We start from the raw sequence: 20252 nt of genomic DNA, 5'->3' as shown, positions 1-20252 counted from the left end.
ATTCAGTTTGTTTTATTTTGTTGTTCGTATTTGTGTGGAGTTTTTCATTGACTCTGTTGTATTTCTTTGTACTTACTGTGAATGTCCACAAGAAAATGAATCTCAGGGTTGTATATGGTGACATATCTGTACCTTGATAATAAATTTACCTTGAACTTTGAACACTTGCATCCTGCCCCCAGCGCATACTTGGGTGTGTTGGTTGTTCATGCAAATGACAGATTTCACATTATGTTTGAATATACATGTGATAAATAAATCTAAATCTGAACTATGAAATCTGAACTGCCAGCTGTAAATATTTCATATACGTTTTGCACTCTGTGTCTTTATTTAAAACCCAGGATTCTTCTGTTTTGCTTTCTGACTGGTTCTGGTAGCTGGTCCTAACTGGGTCTATATTCCCCCCTCACATTAGCCATTTCCCCCGGGAGGAAGTCTCTGACTGTCCACTCTGTGTAATATTGTAGAATGAGTTATAGGAGCCTGAAGGCACAACTCCACGACTCAGGAACAGCTTCTTCCCCTCTGCCATCTGATTTCTGAATAGACATTGAACCCATGAACATTACCTCACTACTTTTTAATTTCTGTTTTTGCACTAATTATTTAATTATTGTATTTTTTTAGCTTAAATTAAACTAAGAAAAATTCTTAATTTTTCTAGTATTATGTATTGCATTGTACTGCTGCCACAAAGACGATAAATTTCACAACTTACGCTGGTACTATTAATCCTGATTCTGATTCTGAATGAGTTTTCAGTAGTGAGCCAGTGATCTGAGGAACTGTTCGGTGAGTAGGGGAGGCAATCCTGATTGTAGCTAAATTTAGCCTGTGTTCCCACTGTCCAAATAAAGACAGTCAAAGCCTCACTGCACCTTTATTAGTGCTGCCTGTCAGCAGCCTGGCAAGCCACTGATTCGTGACTCAACAGGCTGTAAAGTTTGAAAGCAGAGCAGACCCCAGGCTGCCGGCTCACCAGGTTCAGTGCAGTGATTAACGCCACTTCTTCACTGGCCATTTATTCAACAGAAACGACTGTGTCATTCCAGCAATTCCCTCCTTCTCTCTGTCCTATTTCTTTCTCTCCTCTGCCCTACTCCCTGCCCTCAGCCTTAACTCCAGCCGTCCTGTCACCCTCCTCAACACTCCTCCCCTTCCCCATCACCTTTCCTCCTCCTCTGCCCTCATCTCTTCCCCTCACCCCTTCCCTCATTGCTCATCCATTCCCTTCACCCTCACTCCATTCCCACACTGTCCCATTCCCCTGACACCCTATTACCCTCCTTCTTCCCCATCGCCTCATCCCTCACCACTTACCCTCACATCCTGTCGGCCACCTACATTTTCTCACCCTTTCCCTCACCCTCGTTCCTTCCCTTTGCATCTGTTACCATCCCACTTTCCCTTCTCCCTTAGCACATCCCCTCACTGCTCACCCTTCACCTCTCTGCTCTCCCTTACTCTCACATCTTTCCCTTACACCCTGACCCCCTTCACCCCGCCTTTCTCCTCACCCTTCCTCCATCCCTCTCACTTTCCCTTCATTCTCTACCCCAACCCTTCATCCCCATCATCCACCAACATCCCTTCACCCTCATCTTTACCCTTTCCTCTCTCACCTCTCACTTCACCCTTTACCCTTCCCTTAACTCTACCCCCTTACTCTTGCCTCTTACCAAATCCCACACTTCACCCTCTGTCCTTTCACCTCACACTTTCACACTTTCCATCTTTGGCGTAGGTCAGGTGGTAAATCTGTGAATATGATCAAAGGAGAAAACCAAATCGTATGGGAATGGTGAGGTGCACAAGTGGCACTGACTGGAAACTTCACGTAATAAGTCTAAAACCCAGAGGATCAAATGGCAGTTGTGGAGAGAAAGAGAAGAGTTATATCGGATTGAAAAGCCGAAAAAAAAACTGCAGACACACACAAAATGCTGGAGGAACTCAGCAGGTCAGGCAGCATCTATGGAGAGGAATAAAGAATTGGAAATCAAATGCAGATATAGAACATGGCTGAAACAGGCAGCATCTGCAGCAAAACAGCTAACACCCCAGGCAAATGACCCCACCCCACCAGGAGAGGTCACTGGTCTGAAATACTAACCTTGTCTTTTTCCCTTAGATGCTTACCTACCTGCCAGGCACCCAAATATTTCTTGCTGTTATATCAAAACTGGCCATTTCCAACTCAAATGAATTTTACAGGAACGCCATTGAGAGCATTCTGACAAGTTACATCTCCATTTGGTATGGGAACAGTTGAGCATCAGACTGGAAGTCCCTACAAGAGAATGGCTGAGAGGATCATCAGGGTCTCCCTACCATCCATTGGGGACATTTATCAGGAGCGCTGCATATACAGGGCCCTTCGTATTATAAAGGATTCTACCCATTTATCCTACATCCTCTTTAAGTTTCCTCCATCATGCAGGAGACTCCAATCCATAAAAATAGGAACGGTCAGGATGGGAAGCTTTCTTCCCTCCGGCCATCAGGCTTCTGAACTCCCAGCCGCATTGCATTCAAAGTGTCACTGGTTAATCTGTTCTGTACCTTTATCCACTTCAGTTTGTTTATGCATAATTCATCTGTAGATTTTATTCATACTTTCATAAGTTATTGCGTGTTATGTGTACTACTGTTCTTTACACCATGGTTCGAAGAACCGTCTTGTTTGACGGTATACATGCATATAGTTAAATGACAGTAAACATGACTTAAAAGTTGCTTATCTGAAATTGTTAAGAGCTGAGTTGATTTATTATCGTCATATGTACCAAGGGTACAATGAAAAGCTTAGTTTTGCATGCCATCCATACAGATCATTTCATCATATCACAACTGAGGTAGTACATGGGAAAAATAATAACAGAATTAAGATTAGGATTAGCTTTATTTGTCAAATGTACTTCAAAATACTTCATTTGTGTCAATGACCAACACAGTCTGAGATGTGCCGGTGACAGCCTGCAAATATTGCCGTGCTTCTGGTACCAACATCGCATGCACATGACTTACTAACCCTAATTCGTATGTCTTTGGAATATGGAGGAAATGGGAGCACTCAAGAGATACCCAAGCGGTCACAGGGAGAATGTACAAACTCCTTACAAACAGTGGCAGAAATTGAACCACAGCTGGTGCTGTAAAGCGTTATGCTTAACAGCTGTGTTATCATGCTGTGCAGAATAAAGTGCAGCACAGAGAAGGTGCAGTGTAGACGGACAGTAAGCTTCAAGGTCATAATGAGGTAGATTCTTAGGTTAACGGTCAATCTGATTGTACTGAGAACCATTCAATACCTCTATAATATCAAAACTGTCCCTGAGGCTTTTGTTTGTGTTTGGTGAATGGGGTCTTTGATTATGCTGGCTGCGTTACCAAGGCAGTGAAAAGTGTAGACAGAGTCCATGAAGGGGAAACTGGTTTCTGTGATGTGCTGCATGGTGGGCCCCAAGGGCTGAAGACTGCCAAGGTGACAGGTGAGATGTTGCTCCTTACGTTGGGCTGTGTTGGTACAGTTTGCAGGCAATGACCAGAAGATGGACTGGCATATAGAACAAAACTGATCAGCAGTTAGAAACTCCATCTGGATACAAAGCTAATAATGGTATGAGTCTGCAACTAACTTTCTTAATTTCCATCTCTTGCAGTGTTTCAGTGCTGATCTACCATCCCATGCGGGACTCCTTTGTGTTGGTCAAGCAGTTCCGTCCAGGTAACGTCTTGGCTGAATATACGTGTTGTCCTGTTAAGGAGCAGTTGGGGTAGATAACTCAACTCTGGCAGATGGAGAGGTCTGGCACAATTGTGAGGTCTGCACTTTGGAAAGACAAACCAGGATAGGACATACACAGTGAGTGGTAGAGTACTGAGGAGTGTAGTAGAATATAGGGATCTGTGAATACAGATCTATAATTCCTTGAAAGTGGTGTTACAGGTGGCTAGGTTGTAAAACTGCTTTTGGCACATTGGCCTTCATAACTCAGAGTACGGAAGTTGGGAGGTTTTGTTGAAGTTGTATAACATATTGGTGAGGCCATATTTGGAGTATTGTGTGCAGTTATGGTCATCTACTACAGGAAGGATATCAATAGGATTGAAAGAGTGTAGAGAAAATTTACAAGGATGGTACTGGGACTTGAGGACCTGAGTTATTGGGAAATGTTAAATAAGTTAGGATATTATTCCCTAGAGCATAGGAGAATGAGATATTTGATAGAGGTATACAAAATTCTGAGGGCTAAATGCAAGCAGGCTTTTTCCACGGAGGTTGGGTGAGACTAGACTCGAGGTCATAGGTTAAGAGTGAAAAGAAAAATATTTAGGGGTAACCTGAGGGGGAACTTCTTCACTCAGAGGGTAGCATGAATGTGAAATGAACTGTCAGCAGAAGTGGTGGATACAGGTTTGATTTCAATATTTAAGAGAAGTTTTGGTAAGTATGAATGGTAAGAGTATGGTGATCTACGATCCAAGTGCAAGTCAATGGGAAGGATAGAATAACTAGATGGGCCAAAGGGTCTATTTCTGTGCTGTAGTGCTCTATGACTCTTGAAAAGTATCTGGGTACATTTGAACATAAGAAAGCACAAGATAGCCACTGGCCTCTTGAAACCACTCCACCTTTTAATAAAAATGTAATTGATCTTGTGGAGACACAAAGACTGCAGTTGCTGGAATTTGAAGCAAAAAGGTGAGCCACTAGAGCAATATTGTGGGTCAGTCAGTATCTGCAGAGGTAAATGGACAGTCGATGTTTCAGGTCGAAGCTTTTCCAAGGGTTTTGATCCTTGTCTGTCCATAGAGGAATTAAATTAAAAAGTCGGTGTAAGGGTCTTGGCTTGAAATGTTGACTGTTTATACCTTTCCATAGGTGCTTCCTGACCAGTTGAGCTCCCCCAATATTTTGTGTATGATTTTGGTTTTGTTCCAATCCCGTCTGGAGTGCTCAAGAAATCAAAAGTCAGTCTCTAGCTTTTCAAGTGTAGAGAATTCCAAAGATATCTAACCATCTGTGAGAAGAAATTCCTTTGAGAGCATAGAACAGTACAACACAGAAATGGGCACTTCAGCATGTAGAAATATGAAACTAATAGAGGCAGCATGGCAGCATAGTGGTTTACGTAACACTATTACAGGGCCAGTGACCTGGCTTCAGTTCCTGCCGCTGTCTGTAAGCAGTTTATATGTTCTATCTGTGTCCATGTGGGCTTCCTCTGGGTGTTCCAGTTCCCTCCCACATTCCAAAGACATATGGGTTAGTAGATTAGATGGTTACATGGGTGTAATTGGAAAACATAATTCAGAATATGGTGTTACAGTTACAGCAAATGTATAGTTAATGTCGACAGATTTGCAGATTTCTGAGATATGTTAAGCTGTGTCTGCAGTTTCTTTCAGCCTTGAGAAGAGCAGTTGCCATGCCAAGCTATGATGCATCTAGGATGCTTTCTTTTGGTGAGGGCCAAAATTTCTTTAGCCTTCTGAGGCTGTAGAGGTGTTGGTGAGCTTTCTAGATCTTGACATTGAAATGGTTGGACTAAGACAGGTTACTGGTGATGTTTACTCCCAGGAACCTGAACCTCTTAACCTCAGCACCATCAATATAGCAGGAACGTGTGCACTGCCCCCCTTCCTGAAGTCAATGACCATTTCTTTTGCTGACATTGGGGGAAAAGTTGTTGTCATGACACCATGTCAATAGTTGCTGCATTTCCTTCCTATACTCTGATTTGTGGTTCTGGATCCAGTAATGGGGAAAATCCAGAATAGGTAAGAGAAATTAAAGGAGGTGAATATGCAGGCAATAGTGATCATAATATACATTCAGATAATAATTGATACTTATGAGCATGATAGGAGACTGTTCTGAAAACAGAAAATGGACAACATTAATAAATTAAGATATGTAAATGCAATAGTAGACATTTAATAATAGACATTTAAAATGGTATTTTGCATAGTAGTCATTTAAGAGTAGATATTTAAAATGGTGTTTAGCATAGTAGTCATTTAATAGTAGATATTTGAAATGGTATTTAGCACAGAAGTCATTCAATAGTAGATATTTAAAATGGTATTTAGTGTGGTAGACATTTAATAGTAGACATTTAAAAATAGTATTTAGCAAAATTCAGGAAAATATTCTACAAAACAAAAACCGACAATGCTGTTGAGATTCTGTGGATAAATAGACCAAAGGTAAAGTTAGGAGGTAAAACATGTACACACACCAAATTCACAGTTAGCGAAGAAGAGCAACATGAACACGGACAGAATTCCAGAAAACAGCGTGGAAGACGGGTGGAACAATGAAGTTAAATTATCAAATGAAATATTCTCTATGCACATAAATCAAAAAGGAAAGCTGGTTGAGAGAAGATAAAATCAGGCAGGGATTACGAAATGATGGAAATATTAAATAATTACTTTGCATCAATATTTATCAGGGAGACAAATCAGGTGGACATGACATTGGAAAATGAGATTAGAGATGACTATGCTTAAAGTAAAATAAGGAAAATATTAAATAAACGAATTGAACAAAAGGAAACAAGATGACTAGTCTAGAAGAGATATATCAGCTTAGTTTTGAAGAAGCCAGATCAGAAGGACACAGTAGAGTACCAGGGAGACAGTTTCTTCAGCCCCTCACATTCATACTGATCCATTTACACCCCTTTTTACCTCTTGCATTTCTGTTACCTGCCTCCCTGTTTCTCCTAGCACTTGTTGGGACAGTTTACAGAAGCCTCACTCAACCTCAGGGGAAAGGCTTGCATGTATCTACTTTTTCTATACCCTTAAGACATTCATACGACCTTAAGACATTGAAACAGCATTCAGCCCATCATACCTGCTCTGCCATTCCATCATGGCTGATTTATTATCCTTCTGAAACCCATTCCTCTGCTTTCTGCATATAACTTTTGATCTACTTACTAATCAAAAACCATCAACCTCCACTTTAAATATACCAAATAATTCACCCTCCACAGCCATCAATGGCAATGAATTCCACAGATTCACTACACTCTGGCTAAATACGTTCCCCTATCATCTGTATTCTAAAAGAACATCCTCCCATTCCAAGGCTGTTCCTTTTGGTTCTAGATTCCCTCACTATAAGAAACATCCTCTCCACGTCCTCTCAATGTCCGAATCGATCCAGAACTGGCTTGCCCACAGAAGGCAAAGAGTGGTTGTAGACGGGTCATATTCTGTATGGAGGTCGGTCACCAGTGGAGTGCCTCAGGGATCTGTTCTGGGACCCTTAATCTTTGTGATTTTTATAAATGACCTGGATGAGGAAATGGATGATGGGTTAGTAAGTTTGCTGATGACACAAAGGTTGGGGGTGTTATGGATAGTGTGGAAGGCTGTCTGAGGTTACAGCAGAACATTGATAGGATGCAAATCTGGGCTGAGAAGTAGCAGATGGAGTTCAACCCAGATAAGTGTGAAGTGGTTCATTTTGGTAGGTCAAATGTGATGGCAGAATATAGTATTAATGGTAAGACTCTTACTGAAAGGTCTGTATTGTGCTGTAGGTTTTCTATGTTTCTCTTCAACCTTTCCCAGTCCCAGCAACATTCTTGTGATCTTTCTTTGCAGCTTTCAAGCTTATTGATGTCTTTCCGCTAGGTAGGTGACCAGAAATGCACATGATACTCCAAATTCAGCCACACTAATATCTTATACAGTTCAACATAACATGACAACTCCTGTACTTAATGCTCTGATTTTTAAGGGTCAATGTGATACAAAAGCTTCTTTCTCTATCGGACAGTGGCAAGTTGTCACTATCGGACTTATATACAAATATTAGCAGCTTTGGATGAACAAACACAAAATGCTGGAGGAACTCAGCAGGTCAGGCAGCATCTATGGAGACTTTTCATGCTGAGACCATCATCAGGGCCCTTCATTGGATCGGCTCAGTATTAGAGGAGCAGGCTGGATAACTGTTGAAAAAGGTGGAGATGAAAGTTAGCAAGAGATTAATCTCACTGCCTACCCCTCAGTTTGGTGGGGTACTAGCAGCAGAACAGTGCATGCCTGTGTTTAGGCTTAGTAGCATGAATCACAGAGTACAAACAGCTACTATTTGCAAATGTGTTTGGACGTGCAACCAAGAGACTGCAGAAGCAGCCTGACTGTGCTGGTTACTCTGCTCTACCGTTCAACACAGTCATGGCTGATTTCACAGAAAATGTAGAACAATAGTTCGAAGTTCAATTCCAATGTCATCTGTAAGGGGTCTGTACGTATTTCCTATGAAATTCATTTGTGTTCTCCGGGTCCTCCAGTTACCTCCCACACTACAAAGACATACTGGTTAATTGGTCTTTATAAATTGTCCTGTGATTAGGCTAGGGTTAAATCAGGGGTTGCTGGACGGTACAGATCAAAGGGCCAGAAAGGCCTATTCCATACTGTGTCTGTAAATAAATGAATACAGGCCCTTCAGCCTACAATATCTGTGCCAACCGTGATGCTAAATGATGCCATTTCCCTCCATTCCCTGCATGTTCCCTACTTGGGGCAGCATGCTAAACCCATTTCCCTGCATTTGGCCCAAATCCTCTACATTCTTCGTATCCATGTACCTACCAAGAAGCAATACAGTGGCCCCAGTAAAAACTGCAGATGGAAGCCAGCTATGCACTGACAGGAAAGACATCATTGAGCGATGGAGGGAACACTTTTGTAACCTTCTAAACCAATAAGGTGCGGCTGTGAAATACATGTGAAAGGCTTACAACTAGACCAGTAAGAGAAGAGCTATGTGGACTCATCACTATGACAGAACTTAATAAGGCTTTGAAAGATACCAGAAGTGGTAAAGCACCCGGGCAAGATGGCTTTCCATCAGATGTACTGAAGCAAGGTGATCCTGCTCTGAAGACTGAACTGTTGAACTTAGATAACGCTTGTTGGCAGAATCAATGTCTCCCTCAGGACTTCAAAGATGCGCTGATAGTCACCACCTACAAGAAGAAAGGCGACCATAGTGTTTGTGGAAACCACCAAGGAATCTCCCTTCTGTGCACAGTTGGCAAGATTATGGCAAAGATATTGCTCAACCGGCTCAAGATCATCTCAGAAGATGTGCTTCCTGAAAGCCAATGTGGCTTTAGGGCTGGAAGAGGCAACTCCAGGAGAAGGCGATAGAACAGCAGCAACCATTCTACATTGTCTTTGTTGATTTCTCACAAGCATTTGATACGGTGGACAGAGAAACACTCTGGGAAGTGCTCAAAACTTATGGCTGTCCAGATAGGTTGGTTACGATGATCAAGTTTTTTCATGAGAACATGTCTGGCAAAGTATCTATCGGAGGAGACGTCAGCAAAGCCTTCACCATCAACCACGGGGTAAAACAGGGATGCATTCTCAATCCAACTTTATTCACACTATATCTTGCTGCAGTTTTGGAAATAATGGATCATAATTTGGACAAAGGTGTGTACATCAGGACTCGTTCAGATGGAAAATTGTTCAACTTGTCAAGACTCAAAGCCTCAACATATCAAGAGAGATATGTGACAGAGTGCTTCTGTATGCAAACAACTTAGCCCTGGTTGCTACTCTGATGTTAATGTGATTTTAGAAATTGTGGACCGCTTCCCATTTGCTGTCACTCTTTTTGGCCTTAGAATCAATGTCTCCAAAACCGAACTTCTGTACCAGCCTCCTCCTCTGTGTAGTCCCGGTGAGACCCAACCACCAGTCATATCGGTCAATGGGTTAGCGCTGAAATGTTCTGACTCTTTCACATACTTAGGAAGCTTTTTTCTCTTTGGTTGTCCATCGGAATCCGATGACGACATCCACTCCTTTAACGGTGAGATCTTTGATGACTATACAGTCCTATCCTGGACCTACAAGTTCTATTGCAGATGGGACATGTTTATGTGGTAGTGGTGGTGGTAGTGATGGCAACCATGGCTGCATTTTTCCTGGCTCTCTTCTGCTGTCTTCTGGTTGTTCTTTCCATCTCCAGAATATGAACCCCGTCCCTACACAGCTGTCGCCAAATGTTACGGTCAGCAGCAACATCCTCCAGGTCCTCAGGTCTGATCTTGCACTTCATTAAAGCATTCTTCATCTGATCCTTATAGCGCTTATTCGGCCCTCCAGCTGAGCGTCGACCATGATGTAGCTGGCTGTATAACACTCTGCGGGGTAGCCAACATGGGGCATCCTTATCACGTGCCCCAGCCACTGCAACAGATGCTGGGTGATCATGGCCTCAATACTTCTGCAGTTGGTCTTTACAAGTATTTCAGTGTGAGGCACCTGCTCACACCAAGTAATTCCCAGGATGCGCTGAAGGCAGCTTATGTGGAAGCACTCCAAGGACTTGATGTTACGGCTGTAGATTACCCAAGCTTCACAAGAAGCACTGTGACCAATGCCAACTCATCAGATCTGGAAGTTGAGAGGAGAATTCAATCAGCTACAAAAGTCTTTGGTGCTTTGCAGAAATGACTTTGGTCTTGCCACGTCATTAAAATGGCAGCCAAAGTCAAAGTGTATAACAGCTGTTTTACCATCTCTGCTTTATTTAACTGAAACGATGACATTGTATCGGAAGCACATCAAGAAATTGACCAAGACGCAACTCAGGCATTTACGCCAAATATTACACATCAGATGGCAAGAGAAGGTACCAGATGTGGAGGTGCTCAAACATGGTGGGACAGTCAGCGCAGAATCATTCATCACAGCTTCTCAGATGTGTTGGACTGGTCATGCCACAAGAACGAGCCATGATCGTTTACTCAAAGCTGTCTTCTATGGCGAGCTACATGAAGGAAAGAGGAAACATGGTGGTCAGAAGCTGCGCTACAAAGATGTGCTCAAGCACCAAATGACGAACACTGACATGAATGCCAACACCTGGGAGAAAGATGCTTTGCACAGAAGAAGTTGGCGCTGCATTGTCAAAAAGTCAATCCCAGCTATCGAGGAGAAAAGGCAGAAGAAATATGAAGCAGGTCATAAACGCAGACATTCGGTGCTAGACCAGTCAAATCACAAATGCAACTGATGTGGGAGACAATGCCGGTCCAATGCCAGTCTTGTGGGCCATAAACGTGCCTGCAGAGACTAAACTCTCAGCACAGTCAACATCGAAATCGATGGACAGCCAAAGAAGAAGAAGAAGAGCCATGTACCTACCTATATACAGTTTGGCACAGTAGCATAGCGGTTAGTGTGATGGTTACTGTGCCAGCAACCAGGGTTCAGTACCAGCCACTGTCTGTAAGGTGTTTGTATGTTCTGCCCATGACCACGTGGGATTCCTGCCACATTCCAAAGAGTTGAGGTTAGTAATTTGTTGGAATGCTATGTTGGTGCGGGAAGGACAGCAATACTCAAAGGCTGCTCCCTGCACATCCTCAGACTGTGTTCATTGTTGACGCAAAAGACACATTTCACTGTATACTTCAATGTACACGTGACAAATAAAGTTAATCCTTAATCTGTTCACGTAAATCAGTTCAGTATTGTCACATGGACAGAAGTACAGTAAAAAGCTTTGTTTTGCATACCATCCATACAAATAATTTCATCACATTAGTGCATCGAGGTAATACAAGGGAAAAGCAATAACAGAATGAAGAATAAAGAGTTACAGGGTAAGTGCAGTGCAGGTATACAAATAAAGTGTAAGGGCCATGAGCAAGTAACTTGTGAGGTCTATTGTGGGATTCCTTAATATATCTAAATGCTTGTTAAATGTCACTATCATATCTGCTTCCACCACCGCCACCCCGGCAACCCGTTCCAAGTACCTATCTCTCTCTATGTAAACAAATCTGCCCCACACATCTCGTTTAAACTTTTCTCCTCTCCTTCCTCCTGTACAGGACATTGGTAAGGCCACACGTGGAATATTCTGTCTTGGTTACTCTGCTATAGGAAAGCGATTAACAAACTGGAAAGAGTGCAGAAAAGATTTACCAGGATGTTGCCAGGACTCGAGGGACTAAGTTGGAGAGACTTTATTCCTCTGAGTGTAGGAGACTGAGAGGTGATCTTATACAGAATCACCAGGGGCTTAGGTAGGGTGAATACAATCAGTCTTTTTCCCAGAGTTGGTGAATAAAGAGCTAGAGGACACGAGTTTAAGGTGAAAGGTGAAAAATTTAAAAGGAACCCAAGGGGCCACTTTTTTACATAAATGGTGGTATTTGTGTGGAACGAGCTGTCAAAGGAAGTGATTGTCGTAAGTGCAAAGACTTTAAAAAGACAGTTGGACAGCTACGTGGATTAGAAAGGATACAAAGGTTATGAGCCAAGCACTAGTAAATGGAACTGGCTTGGATGGGCCAGCTCAGTTGGTCTGGAGCAGCCTTGCTGAAGGCCCTTTTTCCATGTTGTGTGAGTCTATGATCCTCACCTCAAACTTGTGCTCTTTACTATTCGACATTTCTGCCCTAGGAATAAGACTCTAACTAAGTACCTTATCTATGCCTGATAATTATATAAATCTCTAACAGTCTCCAACACTCCAGAGGAAACAATCCATGTGTAAATACCTGTAAGAAAATGAATCTTATGGTATTATATGGTGACAAATACATACTTTGATGATAAACTTACTTTGAAGTTTGCTGAACCTCTTTTCCACTCCAGTATCCTGATCGCACCTACCCCCTTATTCCTGGAATGCTCATCTGACACTGGTATCTTCTGAAGCAATGCCCAGGGCACCAATTGTATGTGACAGCTATCAGTGCTCAGTGTATTTCTTGCCTCTACTGGCCCAGAGACTCATTTATTCTGTGATCACAAAATCCTTTTTGACAAAGTATTTAATTGAACTGCATTCAAGTGCTTGATTTCATTTCCAATTGTACCTTTTTTTGATTAGCCTTTGCTTCACTATTATGTGTAAACTAGTTTAGTTAATCATACATCAGGATAAATTGCTTTGATCACTGAAGCATTGGTTCAGTCAGCACTGATTGTGGCTAATCTTTGGATTGATCTAATAGCAAGCAGCAGCTGGAATCAGTCTGTTACTATTCTCTTTAGCCAGATACATCTTACTGTGATGGTGGTGTCTGCGGGACAGATGAGGATTCTCTGTTGAGCAGTTGTAGGGGAGAAGGCGTCACCAACTGACACCAACTTTAATATCAGATTTACCACCTTCTCATGTCTTCCCACAACCTGGACCTACCATAAAGTTTCAAGGTTCAAAGGTTCATTTTATTATCAAAGTGTTTTTGCAGAATACAACTCTGAGATTCATCTTCTCCAGATAGTCATGAAATACAGAAAAACCACAAAAGTCATTGAAAGACATGAGTCCCCTTCCCACACGAGAAAGAAACAGATCTCGCAAACCCCAACTCCCCTAACCCGTCCCTCATACAAAACTAACTGATCACCAGCCAGACATAGCAGTTAAAACATCAAACCTAACCCCCAAGTCTTTCCCACGCAAATAAAAACAGTTGACAATAACATCAAACCCCAACTTCTCATGCACACAAAAATCCAACAGATCTCTCACATGTAAAAACACCAAGACTCAATTCCCCAACCCCTCTCTCACCCAAGAAAGTAGCATATCACCCTCCTGTCAGTCGACAACAAGTAAGAAAACACAGAAAAACTGAAGACTAATATGAACTACAGTCCACACCAATAGTCACATATGTCTTGGAATTTCAAAACCATCCTCCATCAGCATTGAGGAGAGCGACAGCTCAAACTCAGGTTCGACCTGAGTCAGGTCGGATCAACTGCCGACCCGTGGTCTCTGGCTCAACCCAACCCATTGAAGAGTGACCACTGACCTGACATGGCCTCCCGAGCTCTGTCCACTTGGAATATTGTGTTCAGGTCTAGTCACCTCATTACAGGAAGGATGTAGGTACTATACAGAGAGTGCAGAGGAGATTTGCAAGAAGTGCGTGCCCTATGAGAATAGGTTGAATGAACTTGGCCTTTTCTCCTTGGAATGACGGAGGATGAGAGATGACTTGATAGAGGTGTATAAGATAATGAGAGGCATTGATCGTGTGGATAGCCAGAGGCTTTTCCCCAGGACTGAAATGGCTAACAAGAGGGGGCATCATTTTAAGGTGCTTGGAAGGAGATAATAAGGGGGATGTCAGAGATAGGTTGTTCACGCAGAGAGTGGTGGGTGTGTGGTATGCACTGCCAGCAATGATGGTGAAGGTGGATACAATAGAGTCTTTTAAGAGACTCTTAGATAGGTACATGGAACTTAGAAAAATAGAGGGCTATGCGGTAGGGTAATTCCAGGCAGTTTCTAGAATAGGTTACGTGGTCAGCATAACATTGTGGGCCAAAGGGCCTGTAATGCACTGCAGATTTCTATGTTCTATGAAGAGTGACTGCCAACCTGACATACACAGGGACGTGTATGCATCAGTACAATGAAAAGCTTATTTACAGCAGTCACAGGCACAGAGCAGCAGAGTCACAACATTCACAAGAGAAATATAAATGAATGAAAATTAATGAGACGATGATCCCAGGAATGAAAGGGTTAAATTACAAGGGGCATTTGTTGGCCCTGGGCCTGTACTCAGGGAGATTAGGAGAATGATGGGGATTTCATTAAAACCTACGAATATTGAAAAGCCTAGATAGAATGGCTGTGGAGAGGATGATTCCTGTAGTTGGGGAGTCTAGGACCAGAAGGCACAGTCTCAGAATACAAGAATGTCCCGTTAGAAGAGTAATGAGGAGGAACTTCCTTAACCAATGGGTAGCGAATCTGTGGAATTCATTATTACAGATGTCCGTTTAGGCCAAATCATTGGGTATCACGCTAGTACAATCTAGCAGGTGATAGGTGAAACCAGGTGAGGGGGAAGATGGGTGGGTGGGGGAGGGAGAATAAAGTGAGAAGCTGGGAGGTGATAGGTAAGAAAGGTAAAGGGCTGAAGAAGAAGGAGTCTGATAGGAGAGGAAGGTAAACCATGGGAGAAAGGAAACAAGGAAGGGCACTAGGGATAGGTGATAGGTGAGGAGAAGAGAATAGGTAAGAGGGGAGCCAGAATGGGGAATGGAAGAAGAGGAAAGGTGGAAGGGAGAAGTTACTAGAAGTTTGAGAAATCGATGTTTGTGCCATCTGGTTGGAAGCTAATCAGGCGGAATATGAGGTGTTGCTCCTCCAGCCTGAGAGAGTGGCCTTATTGTGATAGTAGAGGATGCCATGGATTGACATGTCAGATTTGCAATGGAGACTGGAATTAAAATAGTTGGCCGCCAGGAAATCTTGCAGTTGGATTGGAGCAAAGGTGCATAACAAAGTGGTCCCCCAATCTACCTCAATTCTCACCAATACAGAGCAGGCTGTATCAGGAGCACCAGATACAGGAGATGGCCCCAACATATTCGCAGATGAAGTTTTACCTTAACTGGAAGGACTGCTTGAGACCTTGAATGGAGGTAAGGGCAAACGTAGCACTTCTTCCGCTTGCAGGAATAAATGCCAGGAGGAAGATTAGTGGGGAGTGACAAATGGACAGTGGAATTATGGAGAGAGTGATCCCTGTGGAAAACAGAGTGGTGGAGTGTTAAAGATGTGTTTAATGGAATGATGGTGAAGAATGATGTGCTGGGGTGGTAGGTAAGGACAAGAGGAACTCTATCCCTGTTAAGGCAGTGGGAAGATGAGGTGAGGGCAATTGTTCAGGAAGTAGAGATACAGGTGAGGGCAACATCAATGGTGGAGGAAGGGAAACCTTGTTCTTTGAAGAAGGAAGACTTCTCTGATGTTCTGGAAAGGAAAGCCTCATCCTGGGAACAGATGTAGTGGAAACAAAGGAACGGTGACAGGGTGGAAAGAAGTACAGTCAAGGTAGCTATGATAGACGATGAGTTTATAAAAGGTATCAGTGAGCAGTTTTTCCCCAGAGATGGACACAGATCGAAGAAGGGGAGAGAGGTATCAGAAGTGGACCAAGTGAATTTAAGAGCAGGATGGAAGTTGGAGGCAAACTTGATGAAATTGATGAGCAAAGCATGGGTGCATAAAGCAGCACTAATGCAGTCATCAATGTAGCACAGAATGACTGTTCCATAAAGGCAGGCATTGCTGGGCAACACACTCAAAATGCTGGAGGAACTCAGCAGGTCAGACAGTATCCATGGAAATGAATAAATAGTTGACATTTCAGGCCAAGACCCTTCATCGGAATTGGAAAGGAAGGAGAAGATGCCAGAATAAAAAGGTGAGGGAAGAGAATGAGGACAATTGAAAAGATGATAGGTGAAGCCAATTAGGTAGGTGCGAGATGATAAGTGAAAAAGGCAAAGTGCTGGAGAAGCACGAAAGTAATAGGAGAGGAAAATGGACCATATGGGAAAGGAAAGAAGGAGGGGCACTAGAAGGAGTGATGGGTTGGTAAGGAGAAGAGGTAAGAGGCCAGAGTGGAGAATAGAAGAAGAGGGAAGGGGAAGGGAAAAATTACTGAAGGAGAATTCAATGTTTGTGCCATCAGGCTGGAGACTACCTAGATGGAAAATGAAGTGTTGCTCCTCCACCCTGAGAGTGACATCATCGTGACAGTAAAGGAGGCCATGAGCTGACATGTTCAAATGGGAATGGGGATAAGAATTAAAGTGGTTGGCCACCAGGAAATTCTGCTTTTTGCAGATGGAGCTAAGGTGCTTGACAAAGCGGTTCCCTAATTTACATTGGGTCTCGCCATTGTATTAGAGGCTGCATTGGGAGCTCCGGATACAATAGATGATCCCAACAGATTTGCAGATGAAGTGTTGCCTCACCTGGAAGGACTGTTTGGGCCCCTGAATAGAGGTGAGGGTGTAGGCGAACTGACAAGTGTAGCATTTCTGTCATTTGCAGGGATACGTGGCAGGAAGGAGATTAATGGGGAGGGATGAAGAGACAAGAGAGGCATGGAGGGGGTGATCCCTGCAGAAAGTGGAGAGTGGGGGGTGCGGTGTGGGAAGAAAAGATATGTGGATGCAGAGGTTCTTGGGGTGGTAGGTGAGGACAAGAGGAATTCTATCCATGTTAAGGTGGCAGAAGTTGGAGTGAATGTGGATGTTTGGGAACTGGAGGAGATGAGGATGAGGGCAGCATTAATGGTGGAGGAAGGAAACCCCTGTTTTTTGAAGAAGGAGGACATCTCTGGAAAGAAAAGCTGGGGCCCATGCATGTGCCCTTGGCTACACCTTAGATGTGGAGAAAGTGGGAGGAGCCAAAAGAGAAATTGTGGGTGACGGAAACTTCGGGTATGTTATCAAGAAAGAAACAGAAAGCTGTAATAAGGTCTTCTTGATGGGGGATAGAGACTGGACATTAATTCTCGCTGATATGATTTGACACAGATAATGTATTTCATTGTATGTTTTGATGCTCATGTAACAAATAACACTAATCTTTAAAGCTGATGTTGAAAGGTACTTACTGTCACGTATATCAAAGTTTTAATTGTCACACGTACATAAAAACATACAGTGAAATGCTCCCTTTGCGATTCGCTTGTCCATTCATTGCTCCTCCCTAACCTCCCTCCAGGCATTTATCCCTGCAAACGGCCTAAGAACTACACGTGCCCATTTACCTCCTTCCTCTTCTCTGTTCAGGGCCCCAAGCAGTCCTTCCATGTGAGGCTACACTTCACCTGTGGATCTGCTGGGGTTGTCCATTGTTTCTGGTGCTCCCAAAGCAGCCTCTTCTACATTGGTGAGACCCTTCGTAAATTGGAGGACTGCTTCATCAAGCACCTCCGCAATATTTGCCACTAGTGGGACTACCTGGTAGCCAAACATTTGAATTCCCATTTTCATTCCAACATGTTGATCCATGGCATCCTCTTGTGCCAAGATGAGGCTATCCACAGTTTGGAGGAGCAATACCTTATATTTCCTCTGAGTACCCTCCAACTTGATGGCATGAATATGCATTTCTCCTTCTATGTACAAATTCCCCTACCCCCCCCCTCTATTTACCACTCTGATCTTTCACTTCTTCTCACCTGCCTATCACTTAACCTTGGGCTCCTTCCCTCTTCCATTTCTCCTTCTCCCATTGTCCACTCGCTTCTCCTATCAGATTCTTGTTTTCTCTATCCTTTGACCTTTCCCACCCAGCTGGCATCACCCATCATCTCCAGCTAACCTCTTTCTCCTCCCCCCACCTTTTAATTCCCCTTCCTTCTCAGTTATGAAGTCTTGGCTTGAAATATTGACCGTCTATCCTTTTCCATTGATACAGCCTGACCTACTGAGTTCCTTCAGCATTTTGTGTGTGTTGCTTTGGATCTGCAGCATCTACAGATTTTGTCATGTTCATGAAGTGCTTTGTTTGTATTAATGATCCACACAGTCAGAGGATGTGCTGAGTGCAGGCCATAAGTGTTGCTATGCTTCTGGACCAATGTAGCATGTCTACAACTTACTAACCCTAACCTATAAGTCTTTAAGAATGTGGAAGGAAACTGGAAATGCGGTCACAGGGAGTATGTGCAAACTGTTTACGGACAGTGGTGGGAATTGAACCCCGATTGCTGATCACTGGTGCTGTGAACCGCTACACTACTATGCTGTATGCTAATTAGTAAGGGAATCAAAAGTTATGTGGAGAAGGCAGGAGAATGGGGTTGAGAAGAAAAATAAATCAGCTATGATTGAATGACACAGCAAACTTATTGGCCATATGGCCCAATTCTGCATTTACGTCTCAGGTAAGGTTTAGAAGGATAGGGGGTTAAATGCAGACAAATGGGAAGGGCTAGGGTAAGCAACTTGGTCAAGATGAGCTAGATGGACCAAAGGGCCTTTTTCCACACTGTGTGACTCAAATTCGATTCACTGTACCTGTACTGGCTCCTAGAAAGTGCTATTAAATTATGTTCAATTTGTCCATGCCAACCAAGAGCGATCCCCATTTGCCCACATCCCTCTAAACTTTGTCTATCTGCGTACCTGTCCAATTATCTATCAAAAACTCATTGCTTCCTTCAGTGCTGTTAGATGCTCAGCTTTGGGTTGCAGGTAGCATAGCAGTGAGCATAACACTTCGGAACACCAGCAATCAGAAGATCAGAGTTCAATTCCTGCTGCAGCCTGTGAGGAGTTTGTATGTTCTACCCGTGTTCAATGGGCTTCCTTCCACATTCCAAAGATGTATGGGTTAAGTTTAGTAAGATGTGGACATGCAATGTTGGTGCCAGATGCATGTTGACACTTGTGGGCTGTCCTCAGCACATCCTTAGTATGTGTTGGTCTTTGACACAAATGATGCATTTCATTGTATATTTCAATGTGCACATGACAAATAAAGCTAATCTGTAAAAAATAAAAATATTTAATCTTTGTGCATCTTTGTTTCCAGCTGTCTATGCGTGTGAGTGTGCAAGGCAAGGTATACTGCCCATGGCTGATGCAGTGTCCATGGATGCAGATCCCCAGGCCCGTGTACCAGTGCAGCCTTTACCTGCCTCTGCTGGTATCACATACGAGCTTTGTGCCGGAATTGTCGACAAGCCGGGACTTTCGCTGGAGGAAACAGCCAAGGAAGAGATCCAGGAGGAATGTGGCTACAGGGTGCCGTTAGAAAGTCTACAGAAGATTACCTCGTACAGGTGAGCACGTTTTGTCGGTAGTGGTGATATCCAGTGAATGGCTTCAGTTTCCTTCTTTGCTTCCTGAGATTAGTGAAAGGGAGTGCTGCTACTGGGGCAGTTGAGTTGATGGTGATTGGTCAATGATGTGGGACTTTTCCGAGAGGTCATAGGTTGATGGCGAATGGTGAAATATTTAAGGGGAGTCTGAGGAGACTCTTCTTCAGTCAGAGAGTGGTGCAAGTTTAGAATGAGCTGCCAGTGGAAGAGGTGGATGCAAGTTTGATTGGAACATTTAAGAGAAGTTTGGAGAACTACATCAACACATGGATGGGAGGGGTATGGGGAGCTATGGCCCAGGTGCAGGTCAATGGGACTAGGCAGAATAACAGTTTGGCATGGACTAGATGGGCTGAAGGGCCTGTTTCTGTGCTGTAGTGCTGTATGACTCCATTATTCTATCATAAGAGACCACTGACAAATATTTCCCCCCACAGACACATTATTTATATAGTATGTTCTCCCTGTCATACAGCACACTGTGTGTGTTGTACTTAGGTGTATGATATCTCTCTCTGAAGTGTCTTCTGTCGGAATGTTAAGTAGGTTAAGACTGTGTTAAGCTAAGATCGAAGTCAGTTGTAC

At 43.3% G+C, this 20252-nt stretch overlaps 1 protein-coding gene across 6 annotated transcripts in view; it reads left to right on the top strand.

Moving 5' to 3' along the window:
* Window positions 1–20252, top strand: part of nudt14 (nudix (nucleoside diphosphate linked moiety X)-type motif 14) — a 136449-nt gene that overhangs the window by 96463 nt on the left and 19734 nt on the right. For 4 of the 6 annotated variants that reach the window (XM_073039433.1, XM_073039434.1, XM_073039438.1 and 1 more), the window contains 3 exons: window positions 3666–3730; window positions 7630–7659; window positions 19379–19628. In XM_073039433.1, the coding sequence (XP_072895534.1) occupies window positions 3666–3730; window positions 7630–7659; window positions 19379–19628 (345 nt within the window). The remainder of the gene's footprint in view (window positions 1–3665; window positions 3731–7629; window positions 7660–19378; window positions 19629–20252) is intronic. The other 2 variants (XM_073039436.1, XM_073039435.1) reach the window with 1 other exon arrangement.

This window comes from Hemitrygon akajei, chromosome 3 (assembly GCF_048418815.1).
Source record: "Hemitrygon akajei chromosome 3, sHemAka1.3, whole genome shotgun sequence".
Lineage (NCBI taxonomy): Eukaryota > Metazoa > Chordata > Chondrichthyes > Myliobatiformes > Dasyatidae > Hemitrygon > Hemitrygon akajei.
This window is presented reverse-complemented; position numbering and strand designations above follow the sequence as displayed.